Source organism: Cricetulus griseus, chromosome 7 (genome assembly GCF_003668045.3).
Source record: "Cricetulus griseus strain 17A/GY chromosome 7, alternate assembly CriGri-PICRH-1.0, whole genome shotgun sequence".
NCBI lineage: Eukaryota > Metazoa > Chordata > Mammalia > Rodentia > Cricetidae > Cricetulus > Cricetulus griseus.
In genome coordinates, this window is record NC_048600.1 from 96,770,611 (window position 1) to 96,790,372 (window position 19,762).

Here is a 19,762-nt window from a genome sequence, read left to right on the forward strand (position 1 = left end):
CTCTCTCTCTCTCTCTCTCTCTCTCTCTCACACACACACACACACACACACACACACACACACACCCAAAACATGTGTTAAAAGAATGCTGAAAAGGACAGTTTTGGTAGCACACACCTTTTATCCCAGCACTCTGGAGGCAGAATCAGGTGGATCCCAGAGAATTCCAGGCCACAGCCAGTTCTAGGCAGCCAGGGCTACACAGTGAGATCCTATTGTGTGTGTGTGTTTGTGTGTGTGTGTGTGTTCATGTGTGTATGTCTTCTGTCTTACACACACATAATTTAAAAATGAAAACCGTAAACATCTAATATTAATACCTGCTCTAAGGTTATAAAGTAAAAGAGGGTGATGAATGTGAGGAGCTGAGCCACTGTTTGGCACATAGTGCTCAACTAATGTTATCTACATTTATGACTACTCTATATGTGTTCACCTGAAGGGACACATAGGTGAGAAAGGTGGACAGCTGTCCCCCCCCCCCCCCATCCCAATGTGCTGGTACGGTTATCAAAAACCTTAAAACCTTATCTTAAATAACATAGGCCTCTGAAATTGTCCTTAAGTCCTCTTCTAGGGACAATATGATAGTGTTAGAGGAACCCACTAGAGATAAGGTATGGGTCGGTCTAAGGTAGAGGGGTCAGTAAAAGCCTGAGGAAGTAGGCAGGGAGGTGTTGTGGCAAGGATCCAGATAAATTCTTGGAGACTTACAGGTAGTACATCATGATACTTAGATTTCAACCCTGGTAGATAGGTTACTGGTTACTTTACCAGCTTTGCCTATCTGTCTTCAGAAGGTGTTTGCTCCCAGTCCTGCTAACTGCACAGGCCATACCTCCTAAATTTGGTGTTGATATCAGGTGTGTGCCTAGATCTCTGCATGCTTAATGCTTGTAGGGTTCCTTAGGAAGAAATCAAACCAGGAGCCGGCTTTGTCCTTGCATCAGAAATTTTAATGAAGTGCTGATTTCTTGGGTTTTCTGTGCAGAGCCTGTAAGGGCCTGAGGTATGAACATTTGTACATAGGGTCTCCATTTTCCTTCTTTGCTTGAAGATACACAGGCTTCCTTTCTTGTCCCCAAACCACGCTGAGGAGCCTGACGCTCAGAGCCTGGAGACTTCCTGTTGTCTCAGGGCAGGGCCTCAGTAGCTCTCCCAGGCTCTAGAAGAGGGTGCTGTTACAATCTCTAAGGTATGGTAGGTAGCATCTATGCCCTCCCAGGAATGAGTGGGAGCAGGGGGTTGCTGAGTGACATCCCCAAGCTGGTTAGGACTAGAGCAAGCCATGACAGGTAAGTTATACAGGATGAGGCCCAAGAAATCCTCTATTCTACTTCATCTCCAAATAGTTGATGTATTCTTGAACCCACTTCTTCTTTGGGTTGGCACACACTTGACGGTTCCTTCGGGTCACAAAGCTGTAGGAGAGAAAAAGAAGCTAATAGTGGGGCAGCTTTTGGTGTACGGAGACTGAAAAGCATAAAGGGGAATGAGTTATGGAGTTGGGTAGGGCATTTTTGTAGCTCAGGACTGTTTTCTTCCTTTTAGAAGACATTTCTTTTTTTGCTGTAACTAAAGGCACCAAGCTACAGGCAGAGTTTCATGCATGTTAATTCCCTACAAACACACACAAATCTGGAACTCAGCACTGAGAAGGCCAAGCTCTGGCTTTTTCTTGGCCCTTGCCTTATACTGAGTGCTGAATTTAAAGAAGTTGAGTATTGATTGTATTTAAATCATAATCTGAGTTGAGGAAATTAAGAGGGAACCCTAAAAATGGCTAGTTGAATTTCTTGGCACTCTCGGCCTGTAGCTAGTGAGTCAAAAGACCAGGGTACCAACTCCTGCAGCCAGGATTGCTCCGGCCTCCATTTCCTTTTCCTTCATATAGTATGTGATACCAAGAACAAGTTATCTTGGCTAATTTTTTCCTTGATTCTTCTTTATACCCATTATGTGTCAAGAGATGGTCTAAGGACTGTTATTCTTTCTGCGACCTAGTGAAAAAAGTGCCTTAATTTCCTTCTTTTGGAGCCACCTCAGAGAGGCTGAGGGGCCCCAGCTTACCAAACGGTATAACTAGGATTCTAACATGACAGAGCAGATCTGTAGCCAGGGATGACCAAGACAATTTGGCCTAGCTTCTTTTTATTGGCAGTTCCTGGACCCTCTCCTCAGCCCCTTGCTTACACTCTATCCAACATCTCTTATATTTTTGGTTCTGAGCCTAGCCTTTAACGGCTGAGTTATCCCTCCAGCCCTCCATCCAATATCTCAATGGATTGTCTTGCTGGAACTTTGCTTGGTTCCTTCCTCCTTTATCCAGTTTGCCCTCTAGATCCATGTTGTGGAATATTACTTTAACTCTGTGAAGGTGTGTTGCATTTGTTTATGTAAAAGATGTGTTGCATTTGTTTTACCTTGCCTGAGTAAGTTACCTGATTGGTCTAATAAAGAGCTGAATGGCCAATAGCTAAGCAGAGAAAGGATAGGCGGGGCCAGCGGGCAGAGAGAAAATAAGTAGGAGGAGGCTCAAGGAAGAAGAAGTAGGAGAGAACAAGTGAGAAATAGAGGGACACACCCAGAACTAGAAGCTCAGCCACTAGACAGGAGAAACAGTGAAAGTAAGACATACACAAGGAGCTAGGTAACCCAATCACAAAAAGACAAACATGATATGTACTCACTCATATGTGGATTTTAGACATAGAGTAATGGATTACCAGCCTACAATCCACACTGCCAGAGAAACTAGTGAACAAGGAGGACCCTAAAAGAGACAAACTTTGTCCCCTGGAGAAGGGGAAAGGGTCACGATCCCCTGAGCAAATTGAGAGCACGGGAAGAGTGGGGAGGGAGCTAGGAGAATGAGAAGGGAAGAAGAGGATGCAGAGGTCATGAGGGAGCAGAAAGGTTGAGTCAGGTGTAGATTAGAAGAAAGGATAACGATAGGTAGGGTTTTAGTTGGGGGAGTGTTAGGGGAGGAAGGGAGGGAGAAAGGAACTGGGATTGTCATGTAATTCAATCTTGTTTGTAATTCAAATAAAAAATAGAAAGCAAAAAAGAAAAGAAAAGAAAAGAAAAAAAGACATACAGAAGGAGAGAAAGGTAAAAAATCCAAGGCAAATCATAAATGAACAGAAACAGGTTAAATTAAGTTGTAAGAGCTAGTGGGACAAGCATAAGGCTCACAATCATCCATAATGAGATCTGGCGCCCTCTTCTGGCTTGCAGGCATACATGCAGGCACAACACTATGCATAATAAATAAAATCTTAATTTTTTGATTAACATTCTTCAATTTTTTATTGTCCCATTGTCCCTTTTTAGATTTATGTGTATATTTCATCTGCATGTATGTATGTCACCATATGTGTGCCTGGTGCCTGAGGAGGTCAGAAGAGAGGGCATTGGATCCCCTGGATCTGGAGTTGCAGATAATTGTGAGCCATTATGTGAATGCAGGGAATTGAACCTGGATCTTCTGAAAGAGCAGCCAATGCTCTTAACCATTGAGCCATTTCTATAGCTCTCCATTTTCATTCTGTAAATCATTAGCATCTTAACTCTCTGAAGCTATTGTCACTATTAACTTTGTTTTATAAGAGAGGGAGCCCCAGAGACAGGCTTCAACCCTCACTTGGTGTGCAGCATTGAGTAAGTCAGCAAACACCTTTGAATCTCAGTTTTATTATGTGAGAGATTTGTGCATACCAGGCAGGGCTATGCACAATTTAGAGGCAATGTACATAGACTTGACACTCCAGTAAGTACTCCCTGTGTGGCAGAGATTATTATAGTTCCCTAAATCTATCCATATACATACTTAAAGATGAATCTCATTATAACTTCTTCTTCTTCTTCTTCTTCTTCTTCTTCTTCTTCTTTTTTTTTTTTTTTTTTTTTTTTTTTTTTTTCGAGACAGGGTTTCTCTGTGTAGCTTTGGAGCCTATCCTGGCACTCGCTCTGGAGACCAGGCTGGCTTCGAACTCACAGAAATCTGCCTGCCTCTGCCTCCTGAGTGCTGGGATTAAAGGCGTGCGCCACCAATGCCTGGCTCATTATAACTTCTTAAATGGATAGGTTTTAAAATTTTATTTACTTGATTGAAATTAGGGCTCTGACCTTGACCCGTCCTGACCTTGACCCTTTGTAGTTCCTCAGAAGATTAGCTGAGATGGATTGGGTGTGAAATATGGAACCTTTGGGCTCTTAACTGGAGAGGGATGATGGAATGGATCTTCTCCAGGGCATTCAGCCTTTGCTCAAATAAAAGCTGGGGCAGCAAAAGTTGCTGTCCTAGGAACTGTGCCTGTCAGGGTAGACAGGATCTTTTAAGGCAGCGGTTCTCAACCTTCCTAATGCTGCGACCCTTTAATACAGTTTCCCCATGTTGTGGGGACCCCCAACCATAAAATTATTTTTGTTGCTACTTCATAGCTGTAACATTGCTACTGTTATGAACCATAATGTCAATATTTTTGAGATAGAGCTTTGCCAAAGGGGTCATGACCCACAGTGGGAACTGCTGCTCTAAGGATACCGTGTCTAGTTCTTTTTATGTTAAGGTTGGGAACTCTGAGCTGGAGATGAGGAGCCATGGCTATTTGAGGAGTAGCAGTGAGTAGCGGTGATAGGGGGCACTCTCTGAGAAAGATGACGCAGGGCTGTAGTCAGGGCTTGGTGGGGTGGTGGCTTCTACACCCCAAAGAGGAACCCGTGGGGTTGAGACTTACACGACTGCAAAGTTGGAGCACTTGCTGCTGGTGTAGAAATACTCCTTGACGTGGGCACGAGGCAGTGTAAGGGAGAGGTAGGCAAAGCAGCAGGGAGTGGTGTCCGAGCCATCTGGGAGAAGAAGAAGAACAAGTGTATTGGGCTCTTTACATAATTTATCTCGGAAAGCAGTGTCTGTTGTCATCTCTCTTGGTAGAAATGGAGGCTCAGAGGACACCATTGCCACAGTGGAGATTTCAACAGGAGCCTGAAAGGATCTGTCCAAACCCTGAGTGGGTCCTAGAGCTCAGCACATGCTTTATGCTCTGTACATAACATTTGCTGGGCTCCTTCTCTACTCAGGACCTTCTGCCCTGTTCTTTCAGCTCCCCTAGAGGATTCAAAGCCTAGTTTCTTTGAGGTGTAGAGTAAGATCTAGGGAAGCATCCAAAGCCGAGCTCTATAAAAGGCTTATAAAGGGGCCTGAAAGTGCCTCTCAAATCCTGGGGCCTGGCTGGGCTGTAGTGAAGGGCCCTGAACCAGATAGGGCTGGTTGGAATACCAGTTTCCACACTCTAATAGTGTGCACCCCTAGACAAGAATCTGTCTCCTTGGGCCTGTGTTGCCCACCAAAAGTCAAGAACAGCCACTGAAAGACCAGTTGTATTAGATAGGATGGCAGAAGTAAAGGACTCTGAGTGATGTCTGACTTGTATAGGCATGTAGTTCTCTCTCTCTCTCTCAAGCCCCATTTATTTTCTATGAAAAGAGAGACTAACACTCCTCAGGCACTTTAAAAAGTATTAGACATTTCTTAGAAACCATGCTGGTGACAGACATGAGTGAGTCATCTTTCAAAGTCAGCTTGAGCTACCCTGCCTTACGGTATTCCCAGCACCAGTCCACACTTAAGGAGAGCCTGCACAGTTCATAGTGTAGACTTTGGAGACACAGAGAAGTTCATTAGGCAGTTCATCAGGGGGATCCTGCCATAATGTGGCTTAGAGATCTAACAGGGATGACAGGATCGCTGTGTCAATGATACATAAGAATGTACATGGGGTTGAGGCAGTATACATACTAGGGGTGGCAGGATGGAGTGGGCATCTAGATAGAGTGTGAACTGTAGGGGTCAGAGCCCTGGACTTACGTGGGGAGGCAGATGTAGGAGCGCAGAGGGTGGCAACAGTGAGGATGACAGCGAGGACAGCTGCAGAGGTCTCCATGGTACCTGGGGCAGAGACTGTGAGAGATGCTTTCGTTGTCTCAGGATCCTCTGCAGAGATGTTCTGCAGCTCACACAGACCTTTTATAAGGGAGCCAGGGCAGCAGAGGAAGTGCCTCCCCCCGACTGAGGGAGTTTCCACAACAGACACCAAACACTAGCTGCTGTCACAAATGAACATAGACAGAATGGAAAAGGAAACTGAACTTCAGAAGTATATGACTCTGCCTCTACTGCCCTACAGTCCAAGAATGACTTATCAGCATCCCCCCCCCCTGCCAATCCCTTCTTCTGTGGCATCCTCAGATCTTCCTTCCCAAGCAGGCCCTCCCCAGATAGCAGGGAGATGCTGCCTTAAGGCAAATGGGGGTCAGTTCAGTTAAGGTCAAGACCTATTGATCTTTACTTGACAACTTCTCATGTTCTAGTCCAGGCTTGGTTTTTGTCTTCCTGTTTTCTTCATGGAAGGTTATTTGTCATGAGCACACTATATCAGAAACATAGAACACACTTGTGACTTTCTACAATGTCAGACTTTATTGTTAACAATAAATTAACAAAGGATAGTGGATTTGTTGACAGCAGTTTGCCAAATAATCCTGATTCCCTTGATGACCAGGTAGATACAGAGATATTTACTGTGTGATGTGTGATCTTAGAGTTAACATTAGTAATTAAGATAGGAATAAAATAACTGTGTCCTATCTAATTATCTGTCTGTCTGTCTGTCTATCTATCAATCAATCAATCATATTTATCACTATCATCTATATATCTATCATTTATCTATCTAGGAGCTAGGGGAACTGATAGGGAATCCCATAGATGCAAAAGAGTCTCTATAGGATTAAAGATTAAAAACTGTTGAGATCTGCTGGAGGTCCCTACTACAGAACCAAGCTTCAGGGTCACAGGTCAGAGCTGAACCTCAGAGTCTAGTCCCAGCTATTGGAGCAAAATGTAAGAACATGGGTGCTGTAGAAGTGAAGGGAGGACTGGAACCTGATGGACATTGGACAAGCAAATGGATAGCAGATGAACTAATGGGTGGTAATCCCAGTAGGCCATGCCACAGTGGGAATGGACCTGAGACTCAAGTTCTGGAACAGTCTGGAATTCTCTGTCTGTCAGTCCTTTGACATGTGACCAATGACAGGCTGATGGAGGCTGTTACCATCATGTTAGGTGCTCTGAAACCAGCTGTCCTGTTTCTCACTTTGGTCCTCTGTCTATAACTGGACATTGAAGGATGGGGACTCCTTGAACCACAGGGTTAGAGGTAGGGACCTCACTCCATTCTAAAGGATTTGGTGCGTCATCAATTCAGAATTAGGGACAATTTAGCCGGGGGAATAGGGGCTGAAATTGGTTTCTGAATAAGAGGTAAGTATTTATCAGTAATGACCAAGCTGATTATTGAAGAATAACCATATACTGAAAACACATTTCTTTTGTCACTTTCCTCTTCCTTTCTCTTTCTTTCTTTCTTTCTTTCTTTCTTTCTTTCTTTCTTTCTTTCTTTCTCTCTTTCTTTTCTCTCTCTCTCTCTCTCTCTCTCTCTCTCTCTCTCTCTCTCTCCCTCTCCTTTCCTTCCTTTCTTTCTTCCCCCTATCTTTTTCATTTTTCTTTTTGAGGCAGACAGCTTCTTTCTATGTAGCCATGGCTATACTAAACTTGTTATATGGGTGAGGCTAGGCTTGAACTTTCAGCAATCCTCCTGCCTGTGACTCCTGAATACTGGGATTTACAAACGTGTACAACCACATCCACCGTGTAGTCTCAAAACTTGGGAGGCTGAAGCAGGAGGATCTTGAGTTTGAGCCTTTGAGGGGGTTGGTTCAGTTTAAAGAGGTTAAGTGTGTAGCTTATGGTCATAAATTGCAATGATAAATGTCACTGAATTAGTGATCACTTTCTACCACCCTTCATTGTTGCTAGAGAAATCCAGCAGCTCTTGTTAAGGCTCTGAGATGAAGTAGGAGGAAGGAGACAGACAACACACAAGTAACTGTATAGCCCTTAATTGTGAACCGCTTCTTCACTGCCTTGTCTCTTGTCTTTTGTGTTGAGAAAGGGCTCACGCTGTGACTCAGGATGGCCTTAAACTTCTTCATTCTCTGCAGTGCTTGTCTCTTAACTGTGTGCCTAGGATCCTTTACAAATTTGTTTATTTTCTCTTATGTGTACGTGTTTGCACCTGTTAGCAAGAATGCACACATACAGTACCATACTGACAAGGGGGTGTTGGATCCCCTGGAATGGAGTTACAGGCAGTTGTGAGCTCCCCACTGTAGGATCTGGGAATCAAACCTAGGTCCCCTGTAAGAGCAGCCAGTGTTCTTAACTACTGAGCCATCTGTCTAGTCCTGAGCACAGTATCTTATCATGTTTGTTTTCTATTTGTCTTTTGTATTCTTCCCCTTCTTTTCAGCAAATGTTTTGAATATGATAGATACTAAATCAATGGTGAGTTAGTCTTAATCATTTCTTATGGTATATTTATTAAGTAAGTACCTGGGCTCCCTAGAATTGAAAATCCAGTTATATTATTTATTTTCCATTTTAAAAATAAAACAATGTATATTTATGCTTTTTCATGAAGTTTTGACATAGTGACATGTTTACAGCAGACATATGAACACACTTATCTCCTCATGTATTTATGTGTTATGAGCATCTGAAATATTTCAGCAATTTTCCAGCACCAGACATGGTATGACTAATTGCAGTCCCCATGCTGTGCTTTAGATCTGCAGAGTTATTCATCCTGTATTGCTGCAGCTTTGTGTACCTCTGGGCCACCGTCCCTCCATACTCCCACCTCCCTGCCCCTTGTAACCACAGATCTACTTGTTTCTTAAGACTGCACATATTCGTGAAGCCATTCAGCATTGTTTTTCCTTTGTGCTTTCTATTGTTTATTAGTGACTTCTAGCAACTTGCTATTTCCTTTGGCTCTAAGTCTTCCTCTATGAATTGAGAAACTGCACAGAAACTGTGTTGATTAATCAAGCCATTTAAGATAAGATGAAAGCTCTGATTTTTTTGATTAATTTTTAGAGAGCTGAATAGATACACTTGTAGGCTTCTGAGTCCTTTATGCCAGCTCTTATCAGCCATCACACTTGTGGTGTGTGTTTTCGTTACCCTCTCTGATAGGCACACAGCCCTCCAGCCACGTGCTACCCATCCCTCTGGCCTGGGATAGACTTTGCTTTGTTTTCCTTCTTTCATTGACTCCTTTCCTAAGCTTAGCTGGCTCTTGGCCCAGTCAAACTGATGTTATGAAGTCAGTAGCAGCCAAAGAAAATGAAACTCATTTCACACGAATTCCAGTGCTTTAGTCAGACATGGGGTTTCCCCATGACTGTGTGGCTCAATGCTGGCTCTTCTGGCCACTCCTATCCAAGTGTTGGAAGCAGGGAAAGTCCAGTTTCTAGGCTTCTGAACTCCCAGGAAAGCCAGAAGCAAAGCCATTTCCTCCATGGGTTTTTGCTTGCCCATATGCAAGTTGAGCATGCTTCTTGATTGGATCCCTTTCTCCTTCCTTACGTCTGGGACAGCAAGTTGCTGGCTCGCACCCTCTGCTTCCAGAGGGCCCTGTCTAATACTTGCTGTCTTAACAGCTCCAACCACATCCAGACTTGACGCTTGTCACCTAGCTCCCCGCCAGCTCTTCTCACCTTCACCACACAGGACAGTGGCTCTGAACATCACTTGATCTGCAGCTGGAGACCACATGCGGTGTGGTGTTGACGAGAACTGTACTTGGGTCATAGAGGAGCCTCCCCTCCCCCCCAACAAGGGTCACGGAATTGAGGCCGGGGTGTGGGGAGCATGTGTTCTTCCAAAACTGCTCACCAACAGATAACTGTAGGTCCTCCTCTTCCACGAGAGGTGCATTTGCATTGTTTTCTTCTGCATGTTGCTTTGAGGATTCCCTTTTTTTGTTTCATACTCTCGTGAAATTCTTTATCTCTTACTCTTTAAGAAAGCTTACTGCCAGAACTAGGCCTTTGCTTCAGCTGCCCTCCCCTCCAGAAGGAAGTCAGATGGAGCAAGGCAGACCTGAATTTGAAATCAGATAGCCATTCTCTGCACCTCTTGTTAAATCTACCTTTGGTTTCTCTTATGGAAACTGGGTTTATGACAGCCAGGATGACCAAATGGAGACAGTCAGGAGATGGCCTCTTTCTGGTTCCAAGTGGATACTTAGAAGCCAGTTCCTAAATTTCCAAGCTCCGGTATTTTTTTCCTTACTGTTCTCTCCTTCCCAATAAAGAGATCATGCCAGTTGAGACTTTGGAGGTATAGGGTGAGAAATAGAAAGCAGAAAGTGATGCCCCATCAACTCCAAATCTCAGGCTAGACCCTTGAATTGGCTCCAAGACTCAGGCTGGACCTTTGAGAGATTATTCTACCTATGGAGAAACCAGTTGTGATTCAAACCAGTCCTGAATACTCTACCTACCATGCCTCTTCTTCCTTCCTGGTTGCCCCATCCCCACAGGCCAGCACACAGACGCCTTTAGATGATTTTGGCAGACAGGCTTATAAAGGAAGTGACAAAAGCTCCTGGATTCTGTCCCTTTTTTGATCTTCCCCCACAAAGTCCCTTGTTCCTTATGATTTTCTTCTAGTCTCGTGGATGGAGTCTCTGATTCCTGGTTTTTCTGTGTTGCGTCCCCTTTCTCCACTGCCCACCCCTCAGCACTGAAGCCTTCAGAGTCCTCTACCCTCAGGACCTCCCTAGGTCTACTGTAGCGTTGGGAATGCCAGGATGAGTAGGGGAGTCCCCTTGGGGGATTTCATTAGGTTGGAATTTGGAAATTCTGCATCTAGTCATTCTTCCTGAAGTCAGCTTTGGATGTGAAGTCCCACTCGAGTGCTAAACCCAGCTGTGAGAAGCTGTGAGATTTGGCAAAGCTTTTGTGAATCTGTGTCTTCAACAGAGAAGTAGAGGTGTAATGGTACCACCTTGAGGCCCATTCCTTCTCATTTAAGAAACAAAGTAGTAGGTGATTTCTGGGTTCATTTCTGATCTCATTTCCCCTAAAGTCAGTGCATAACACTCCTCCTGTGGGTAAGGCTGGAAGGGTTTTCTGCCACTTCATTTTCTGGGTCCTGGGGACTCACTGGACCACTCGGCTCATGCACTCCTTCCACAGGCGGTTCGGTGTTTCTCCATTTACCCATGTACCACTCAGCCACTCCCAGCCTCCACCGTCCATCTTTCATCTACTCAGTCAACTCCACCTTTCCTGTCGGTTAACATGCATTGTTCATAAGTGATAAAGCAACAATTATTGACTCAGCCAAGAAGGTGATGTGCTGGGGGTGACGTGGAGTGGTTTGTAGAAAGGTCAGATCATAGGAGATGTGGCTTGAAAGAGGAACAAGTGTCAGAATGTTGTTGCTTAACTGGATACACTCTGGTCTTGTAACACTAAGGGTCCCCAGTTCTAGGAGAGGAAGCACCAGCTTTGTCATTCGCTTGCTGGCAGAAGACATCTGATTTGTAGGATCATCGAGTACAAATACCTTGGGGGGGGGAGGGATGATCCCATGAAAGAGTGTCACAATGACCCTTGAGACTGAAGCATGTATGCTGTGTAGAAACACTAAACAAATAAACTAACCTATACCCCGCTCACTCACCACCCCTGTATCCATCCACTCTCATCCAGCTATTCGTTTTCTTAGCCAAAAAACAATACCTTTGTTGAGTGCCCATCATGTTGCAAAAATGAGTTAAGCACTTAGATATAGAAGTTTGCTTTCTGTTGCTGTGATAAACACCACAACCAAAGTGACTCAGGGAGGAGATAGTTTATTTCATCTTACAGCTTACAATCCATCATGAAAGGAATTTAGGGCAGGAACTCAAGGCAACAACAAAAACCAAGACCATGGAGGAGTGCTGCTTACCAGCCTGCTCTCTCCATGGCTGGCTCAGCTTTGTTTTGTACATCACTGGACAACTTGCCTAGGGGGTGACACTACCCCTGGGCTTCCAGTAAGAAAGATCTAGGATCTCCTCCTAAGGGATGCATCAACAGTTAAAACAGAGATGAGGACACAGGGAAAGGAATCTATATACTTGGAGGGGGTGTCCAAAAGTACACTGCTGGAGACAAAACCACTTACCTCTAGCTACGGGACAGTAAGAGATGAACATATCAGACCACCAGAAGGTCGCTCATCACAGGGAAGCACAGAATGAAGCTAGGATTCAGCACACAGTGGACAAGGTGTACCTCACTTTCCACATCCATAAAATGGGAAGCTTGAACATAAGAATCTCTTCTTTGGCTGCCTTAAAGCACTGCTGTGGAGGTGAAATGAGTTAATAGATGTGGAGTCACATTCCAAGTGGCAGAAGGAGAAACGGAGTCACCATAGTTACATGCATCCCCAGAGAGGCTCCTATGTTTCTGACTTTTCCCACACACTCGATGCCTCCCACCCACTCATGACACTGAAGAGGATTTGTGAAGTGGTTTTGACCCTTTGGTAGGCAGCATAGAGTGTTCAGTACTACCCACCTCCTAGAAGTGACTGAGCAAGGCTCTGGGGGCCTAAGGTGGGCTGGGAATGGCCGCTGGGTAAGGATGTAGGTGTAGGACTGGGCTTGGTTCCTTGTGGGTTCAAATGGCCTCAGCGATTTGAACTCCGAGCCTTTTGGAGTCTCTGACTGTTTCAGCTCATCACAGGAAGGAGTTCGGTTCTCCAAGTTGTAGCCAAGTCAACACAGCGGCTGACATTGTCAGGTCTGTGATGTAGCAGCTGTGAAGGAATTCACCAAGGTAGGAGGAGGCAAAATTAGAGTTTGTCAGACATTGGGCAAAGGAATAGAGAGAAGCTACTGACACAGAAGGATTCCAAGGGCTATTTTATTTTAATTAAAAAAAATGTAAAAGTACAGCCTCACTGTGTAGTCCTGGGTATCTTTTGACTTGCTGTAACGGCCAGGCTAGTCTCAAATTCACAGAGATCCATCTGCCTCTGCCTCCCAAGTGCTTGGATTAAAGCCATGTACCACTATGCCTGGCTGCTTTTATGGCAGGGGGTGGTTCTACAAGAGCAGTTAGGCAGTATTTCAATGTTACAGTGTACTGTAAAGATTGCAGCTGGAGCCTATCACAATAACGATTAACCACAGCCTGGGCTTGAGACAACAATAGCCACCATCTGAGTCTGAGATAGCTCAGTATCACCACAAATCCTAAAATGAAATTCACACTTTGCAGCTAGGGTTTGTTATGGTTAACTGTCTAATGAGATCATGCCTGTTCATACACCAGTGACCTGGCACTGAGACAGACTGCTTCAGTAGCAAAGGCAGTCTCATTCTGAGGCTAGAACAGCTCCCCATAGCAATCTGTCCCAAAACAGCACTGAGGTCACTGTGAGGGTGGGGAGCATCGAGTTTTAGAGGAATTAGCCTTGGATTTGCAGGATTTGAGGCCATGATTTAGAGTAAGACAGGTCACCTCTCTGAACTTCAGTTTTCTCATCTGTGAAATGGGCAGCTAGATCATGGGGAACAGCCTATCGATGGCTCTGGCTCATCTTGTTCTCTGATGGGTTTCTGGGCTAAGCACAAGCCTGCCTGGCCCTACTCAGCTAATCTCAACCTGCTAGCCATCTGTTTTCATAGGAAAAGCATTCCCTGGGCTGCCCTTCATTGGTGGTGAGCTGTCCATTGCTACAACATCTGTGGAATTTGGCACAATCTGCTAAAAATTTGGAAAGAGCACACCGTATTAATAAGCATTAGGAATCCTACGCTCAGGAATTTAGCTCTCATTTGTATTCACACATCTACAACTTACTCTTTACAAGATATCATGGTTTGTGTTAATGAAGAGTGGAAACAGCTTCATTGTCTACCATAAAGGACTGATGAAATAATTCTGGCACTCCCATATGGTGGCATGTCAGACATCACCATAGGAAGGAGGCAGATTCCACACACAGAAGTAGAATGAGCTGCAGGAAACAGTATCTGTAAGGAGCAAGAGGGAAGTGTGTATGCTGGGGTAAAATAAACAAAACAAAACCAAGAAGAGAGCTTGCCATGCAGGTATAGGGACTTGCTCTCAGTTCCCACATCAAATAACTGTGTGTGATGGTAAGTATTTGTACATATGCTGGGCAGTCCCTGAAGCTCACTGAACAAGTCTTCCTAGCCTAGTTGGCAAGTTCCAGACTGATGAGGAGACTTTGCCTCAAAAAACAAGGTGGACAGTGCTGGAAGCTTTTATCATTTATTACAAAAACAGCAACTAATATATTCTAGTCACCAACCCACCAGAATTAACTTCTGATGGAGAAAATATGCTGGGTGCTTTATATTCTCAAAAAGGCCCCAGAGAAAGGAAATTCCTTCTCACCAGGGGGTCAGTGGTAAGAGTGGCAGCCTCGATTTCACACTATAGATCCCTTAGTTTTCCCCTTTGATATAGTGCTGAGAAGTCAGCCCTTTAATCAATTAACAGTACGTTTTACAAGTCATGTCCCTGCTGAGACTCAAGTTTGCCTGGACATTTTACAAGTCAAGTCCTCCCTGAGATGTGAAGGGTCTGCTTTTCTCAAGATTTTATCTGCCTTCCTGGCTCTGAGAGATATTTGTGCCCTGTTGTCAGAGAGTTGTTGATTGTGGGTATATAAACTGGGAGGCCTTGTGGGAAGAAAAGGAACTTTTAGCGAATTTTTAGAACTTTTAGAGGATTTTTAAGGAGGAGAATTTTTAAGAAGAACTTTTAAAGAGAACCTTAAGAGAGAGCTTTTAGATGGGAACATTATTAGAGAGAACTTTTAAGAATTCTTTTTCAAAATTTTTGTTTTATTAATTTATTTTTTACATTCCAATCCCAGTTCCTCCTCCCTCATTTCCTCCCGTTCCCACTTCTCCTCCACCCCACCTCCCATCTGATCCTTGGAGAGGGTAAGGCCTCCCCTAGGAAGTCTGCTAAGTCTGTCCCAACAGCTCCTTGAGGCAGGACCAAGGCACCTCTCCACTCCCCACACCTCTGTGTCTAGGCTGAGCCAAGGTATAGAATGGGCTCCCCTAAGTCAGTTTGTACATTAGTGTTAGATTTAAGGAGAGATCTTAAAGAGAGCTTTTTGAGAGAGAACTTTGGGGAAGAACTTATTTCTTGAAGAATAAAGAGCCATGAAAAGAATGATATGTGTGTGAACTGATTCATTGGTCCCCCGGATCTTATCAGTCAGCCTCAATCTGCCTGCTGTAAGCCTCCTGCCTGAACCCTTTTAGGACAGTATCTGAGAAAAGACACCTAAGTTTGATTCTTTTATCTTTACACACACACACACACACACACACACACACACACACACACACACACACACACAGAGAGAGAGAGAGAGAGAGAGAGAGAGAGAGAGAGAGAGAGAGAATCACCTATCATTAAAAACTAGTAAAGGTGAAGGAGGGAGCATGGGTCACAGTAGGAGGTCCCCTTCTCTTACAACCACTTCATAACTTTAGAATTTATGTCATCTGAAACTGTTGGCACAAACTTGTAAATCCAGCCCTGAGAAGGTTGGGTGAAAGGTGGGGATCATGAGGCCAGCTTGAACCATACACTGAAAATCTGTCTCCAAACAAACAGACAAATGAAGAACTTCATGTCAGGTAAGTGTTCGAATGTCTGATCAGTTCTAAGAAGTTGTGGCTGGTGTTAAAGGATGAACTCCACACAAAGCTTCGCTCAGGACTCAGAACTCCCTGGATCCCTTGAACAGACCTCGCTGCTCTCAGTAAAGGCTCTCTGAGGTGGCCTGACTCACACAGGGCCTCCCTATTCCAGCCTCTTCACCTCAGCCCTCACCTCACCCTTCACTGCACCAGGGAAATGGGCTTTTAGAACCACGCTTGAAGCAACCTAGCACTGTGCCTTCCTCTCAAAGAGCAACAGGCAGGAAGAGAGGGAGAGGCAGACTATCACCTTCTCTGACTGAGGGTGTTGTGTAGGAGAGAGAGCAGTCCCCAGAGTTGCATTGACTTTGGTTCTGATTCTGGTCTCTGCTTTTGAAGCTTCAAAAACTCAAGAAAGTGTCCTGTTCCTGCTACACAGTCCTCATATATAAAATGGGATGATTTTTCCTTGGTGCCTAGGAAGGGAAAAGGTCATTTTATGTGGTACTTGGCACATAGTAGGTGTTTAATAAACAAAGGCACTTGTGTTCTGTGGTCTCTGTAATGTCGGACAGAGAAATCCCGTGGAGCTCAGTCCCAGACCCAGGGAGAGACCCAGCTGCTTTCAGTTGAGGCTCTCTGAGGTGGTGTGACACACAGTGGCTCCTCCCTGGCTCAGCCTCTCATCCCAGACCTCAGCTACTCTCCCCTGTACCAGGTAATGTATAGTATGAGCATTTCCCTTTCAGTCCTCACAGTCAATAGTGGGTAGTGTTAACTTGCCCATGTCACAAACAAGATGACCCGGGCCTACTCAGCACAGCTACTGAGTCAGCAGCCCAGTGTTAATTTCTGTGTCCAGTTGCCCTCCTGCAAGCAGTGACAGGGCTGCTGTGTCAGAAATGGGGACAGAAAGTGGCAGGAAGAACCACGGGTTGGAAGAGGGAAAGGGGCACAGAGGGACTTGGATGACAAGGGCTTTCACAAGAACATTCCTGCCATTGTAAGGTGTCCATAGACAAGACTCAGCCAAACCTGAGGGATTCTCGGGCTTTGCTGGAAGGGAAAAGCCCCCTTCTCTGAGGCTGACTGGAGCTGTAGGGTAGTGAGATACAAGAGGAGGCAGGTGGGCATCCAGCCAGTCCTGCCACAGCAGGTAGAAGAGCAGCAGGCCAGGGGGAAGCCACTGTGGGAATACCTCAGCTGACACCTGTCTTCCTCGTGGCCTTCCATCCACAGTCACATGATCCCAGGGGAAAGACAACAACAACAACAAATGACAATTAGGCAAGAAAGCACAACCATACACAGAGATTCAAAGGAAAAGATACAAGTCTTAAGAAATATAAGGGTTGGGACCGGAAAGCTGCCTCAGCAGTTAAGAACACTTGTTACTCTTGCAAAGGAACTGAGTTTGATTCCCAGCACCCACATAATGGCTCACAACCATCCATAACTTCAGTTCCAGGGGACCCAATGTCCTCTTCTCACCTCCATGAATGTCAGACACACACATGGAATAAAGACACATATGCAGGCAAAGCACCATACCCATGGAAAAAAAAAATCTTAAAAAAGAAAAAAGACTCCAGAAGTGCACAGATTCATAGCAATAATCTAAGTGTGCACACTTAAAACTGACAGGAAATGAACCCTTACTCCCATAACTTAATTGGATATATATTTCCCTTGGTATTTTGAGGGCCTGGTGGGACACCCCCTTCTCCTTTCTCGGCCGTGTCCAGGTATTTGGGGTCTCATAGGGCTGTCTGTGTCCCCAGGTTCTTGTTGAACCACCCTCCCCCACAGTAAACATGGCTGTGAGTCTGTTTGCTGGTTTTCTAGTAGTCTGAGGTTCCCCCATGAGAAAGGACATGACTCATCAGTCTGGGTGGGTCCCTGCAGCCCTACCTATCTGGGCCTTCCTTCCTGTCAGCTGGGATACCTATGCAACACCTGGACCCTCCAGCCTATACAGGATCTCCTGTTGGTTCAGAGGACATCTTTCTTTAATAATTCTGGCAAAAAGGCTGTATGTTTCCTATTTGGTCCTTTCTGACAGGATATGCAGCAAGATTCAGCTCTACCCTCTGCCTGCGTCATGGACCCCGAGTGTGCTTGAGTAGCTGAAGAGATAAAAATAGGAAAATATGATTTCCTACCAGAGAAGATAGCGACAGAGCCGATCTTCTGACAAGGAGTCCTTTCTCACAGATGATGCCACAGTGTGTCTATCTGCATGTGAACTTGGCAACCTGCGCTAGTCCCTGAGGGAGTATCCTGTTACCCCAGAGACACTTCTCCACTGCTCCCTGAGACCCTCTTCCCCACTGAAAAGATAACATGTTCCAAGGAGTGGACCTCGCAGAGCCCTTGGAGCTGAGTTGCATCAGCCTTCCTGTGCCTTCACAGCATAACCACACCCCAGGGAAGACACACAGACATCACCATCTTCATTTGTCTTGTGCAGATAACCACAGCTTCTGTGAGTTCATGAGAGCAACGACTGTGTCATACACAGAAGATGGCATTGCAAACACCCCTCCACATCCTTCAGCTCTTACGCTCTTCTCTCCATCTTGTTCTGCGACACTCTCGGAACCTTGCTGGGATTAATAATCTTCCATTTAGGGCTGAGCACTCCACAGTCATGTATTCTCAGCTGTTTGACTAATTATGAGTCTCTGCATGAACTCCTGTCCACTGCAAAAAGAAGCTTTTCCAACCAAGGTTGAGAATAGTACTATTCTATGGGTCTAAATATAGATATTTAAGAAGGCAGTTGGACAACATGAGCATCCAGGAAAACAACTGTCGTGGGTTCCCCACTACACTCTATAATCGCCCTAGCCTTTAGAAAACAAAAAATAAAGTTTATTTATTTTATTTTATGTGTGTGAGTGTTTTGTTCACCTGTATGTCTGTGTACCACATGCATGGGTGGCATCTGAGGAGATCAGAAGAGGGCATATAATCTCTCAGAACTGGAATTATGGATGGTTGTGAGTTGTCAATGTGGGTGCTAGGAATCAAACCCAGGTCCTCTTCAAAAACAAGTGCTCTTAACCATTGACCCTTCTCTCCAGCCCTGCCATAGGTGTTGGTGTTCTGTGTTACACGGATCAGTGGAAGAAAAAGAGTCACTCCAGCATGTTTTACCATTTCTACAGCAGCAGCAGCAGCAGTAGCAGCAGCCACTGCCAGGGAGTCAGCTTCTGATGAACTACCTCAGGCTTTGCAAAAGCCCCTCTATTGTTACACAGAGACACTTTTAGCAAATCACTTTCTGCATATTAAACCTCCTATCTGGAGATGTTTGAAGGAACCAGTACGTAAGCAGTTCTCAGCCACATGAGACTTCCTGTTTGCCAGGTTAGTCTCAAGACTAAGTTATGCAAAGGTTCTGAAATTCCTCCAAGAAGAGCAACTCAGGTAACAATCACTGACTTCAAATGAAAGCCTATTTCGAACTCTTGGTGCCATCACTCCAGAATCCATGCCAGATACAGTGAATCTGTTGACTCTTTCACTACACTCAGCAGTTTGAACAGGTTTACAATATCAGACATGAATTCCCTTCCGGGGAGTATGCCTACCCTGATAGCCCCATGCCACCATTGTACCAATGGCCACATCTTGCCTGACAGAGTCAGCATTTGTATCATTCAGTGTTCAGTGCTGGGTAAGACTATTGGTATCTTTTCTCCTGCAGTGGATAGAAGTGAATAGCACCTTCTAACTCTACGAAAGCTATTCAGTAGGGAGGAAATTTCCAGGTTAGTCTCTCTTTTTTTTTTTTTTCTCTATGTGCCACAACCAAACTTTATATGTCTTTGGCAATAGGGCCTTGCCATCTACTAATAGTGGCCAGCCAAGAGCATTGCCGGGCCTGTAGGGGCTTCCTGATCCCATGCCCAGCACTGAGATTTTGTTTAATAACCTTTGTTTTCTGCAGAAGCCCCTCCCCACACACCCTTTTTTACAATCTACTCTTAGTCACTGTTTCTTTTGTATGTTGTCCAGGTTTCCCTCCCTCCCCCCAGTGAAGGACTTATTTCATGTAGAGGTTGGTGAAAGGGACAAAAACTCAGGTTAAGTTTTTCATTCTAACTCAGCCAGCCCTAGTAGGATTGAATTTCTTTGTCCCTTAGCAG

At 44.9% G+C, this 19,762-nt stretch overlaps 1 protein-coding gene across 1 annotated transcript; it reads right to left on the reverse strand.

Annotated features, from left to right (window-relative positions):
• Positions 1-934: 934 nt before the first annotated feature.
• Ccl5 (C-C motif chemokine ligand 5) lies at positions 935-6,022 on the reverse strand. Its single transcript, XM_027426450.2, has 3 exons — positions 5,870-6,022; positions 4,740-4,851; positions 935-1,421 (listed from the first exon to the last, which is right to left on the reverse strand). The coding sequence occupies exons 1-3, from the start codon at positions 5,943-5,945 to the stop codon at positions 1,334-1,336; spliced, it is 276 nt and encodes a 91-aa protein (XP_027282251.1). The 5' UTR covers positions 5,946-6,022; the 3' UTR covers positions 935-1,333.
• Positions 6,023-19,762: the final 13,740 nt, after the last annotated feature.

What these genes read in the sequence shown, in the direction of transcription:
- Ccl5 (XM_027426450.2), bottom strand. Translation starts at nt 5,945, where the DNA reads ATGGAGACCTCTGCAGCTGTCCTCGCTGTCATCCTCACTGTTGCCACC. An exon ending in TCCTACATCTGCCTCCCCAC is followed by an intron (nt 4,852 to 5,869) that starts GTAAGTCCAGGG and finishes TTCTTCTCCCAG; the next exon opens with ATGGCTCGGACACCACTCCC. An exon ending in TGCTCCAACTTTGCAGTCGT is followed by an intron (nt 1,422 to 4,739) that starts GTAAGTCTCAAC and finishes TCTCTCCTACAG; the next exon opens with CTTTGTGACCCGAAGGAACC.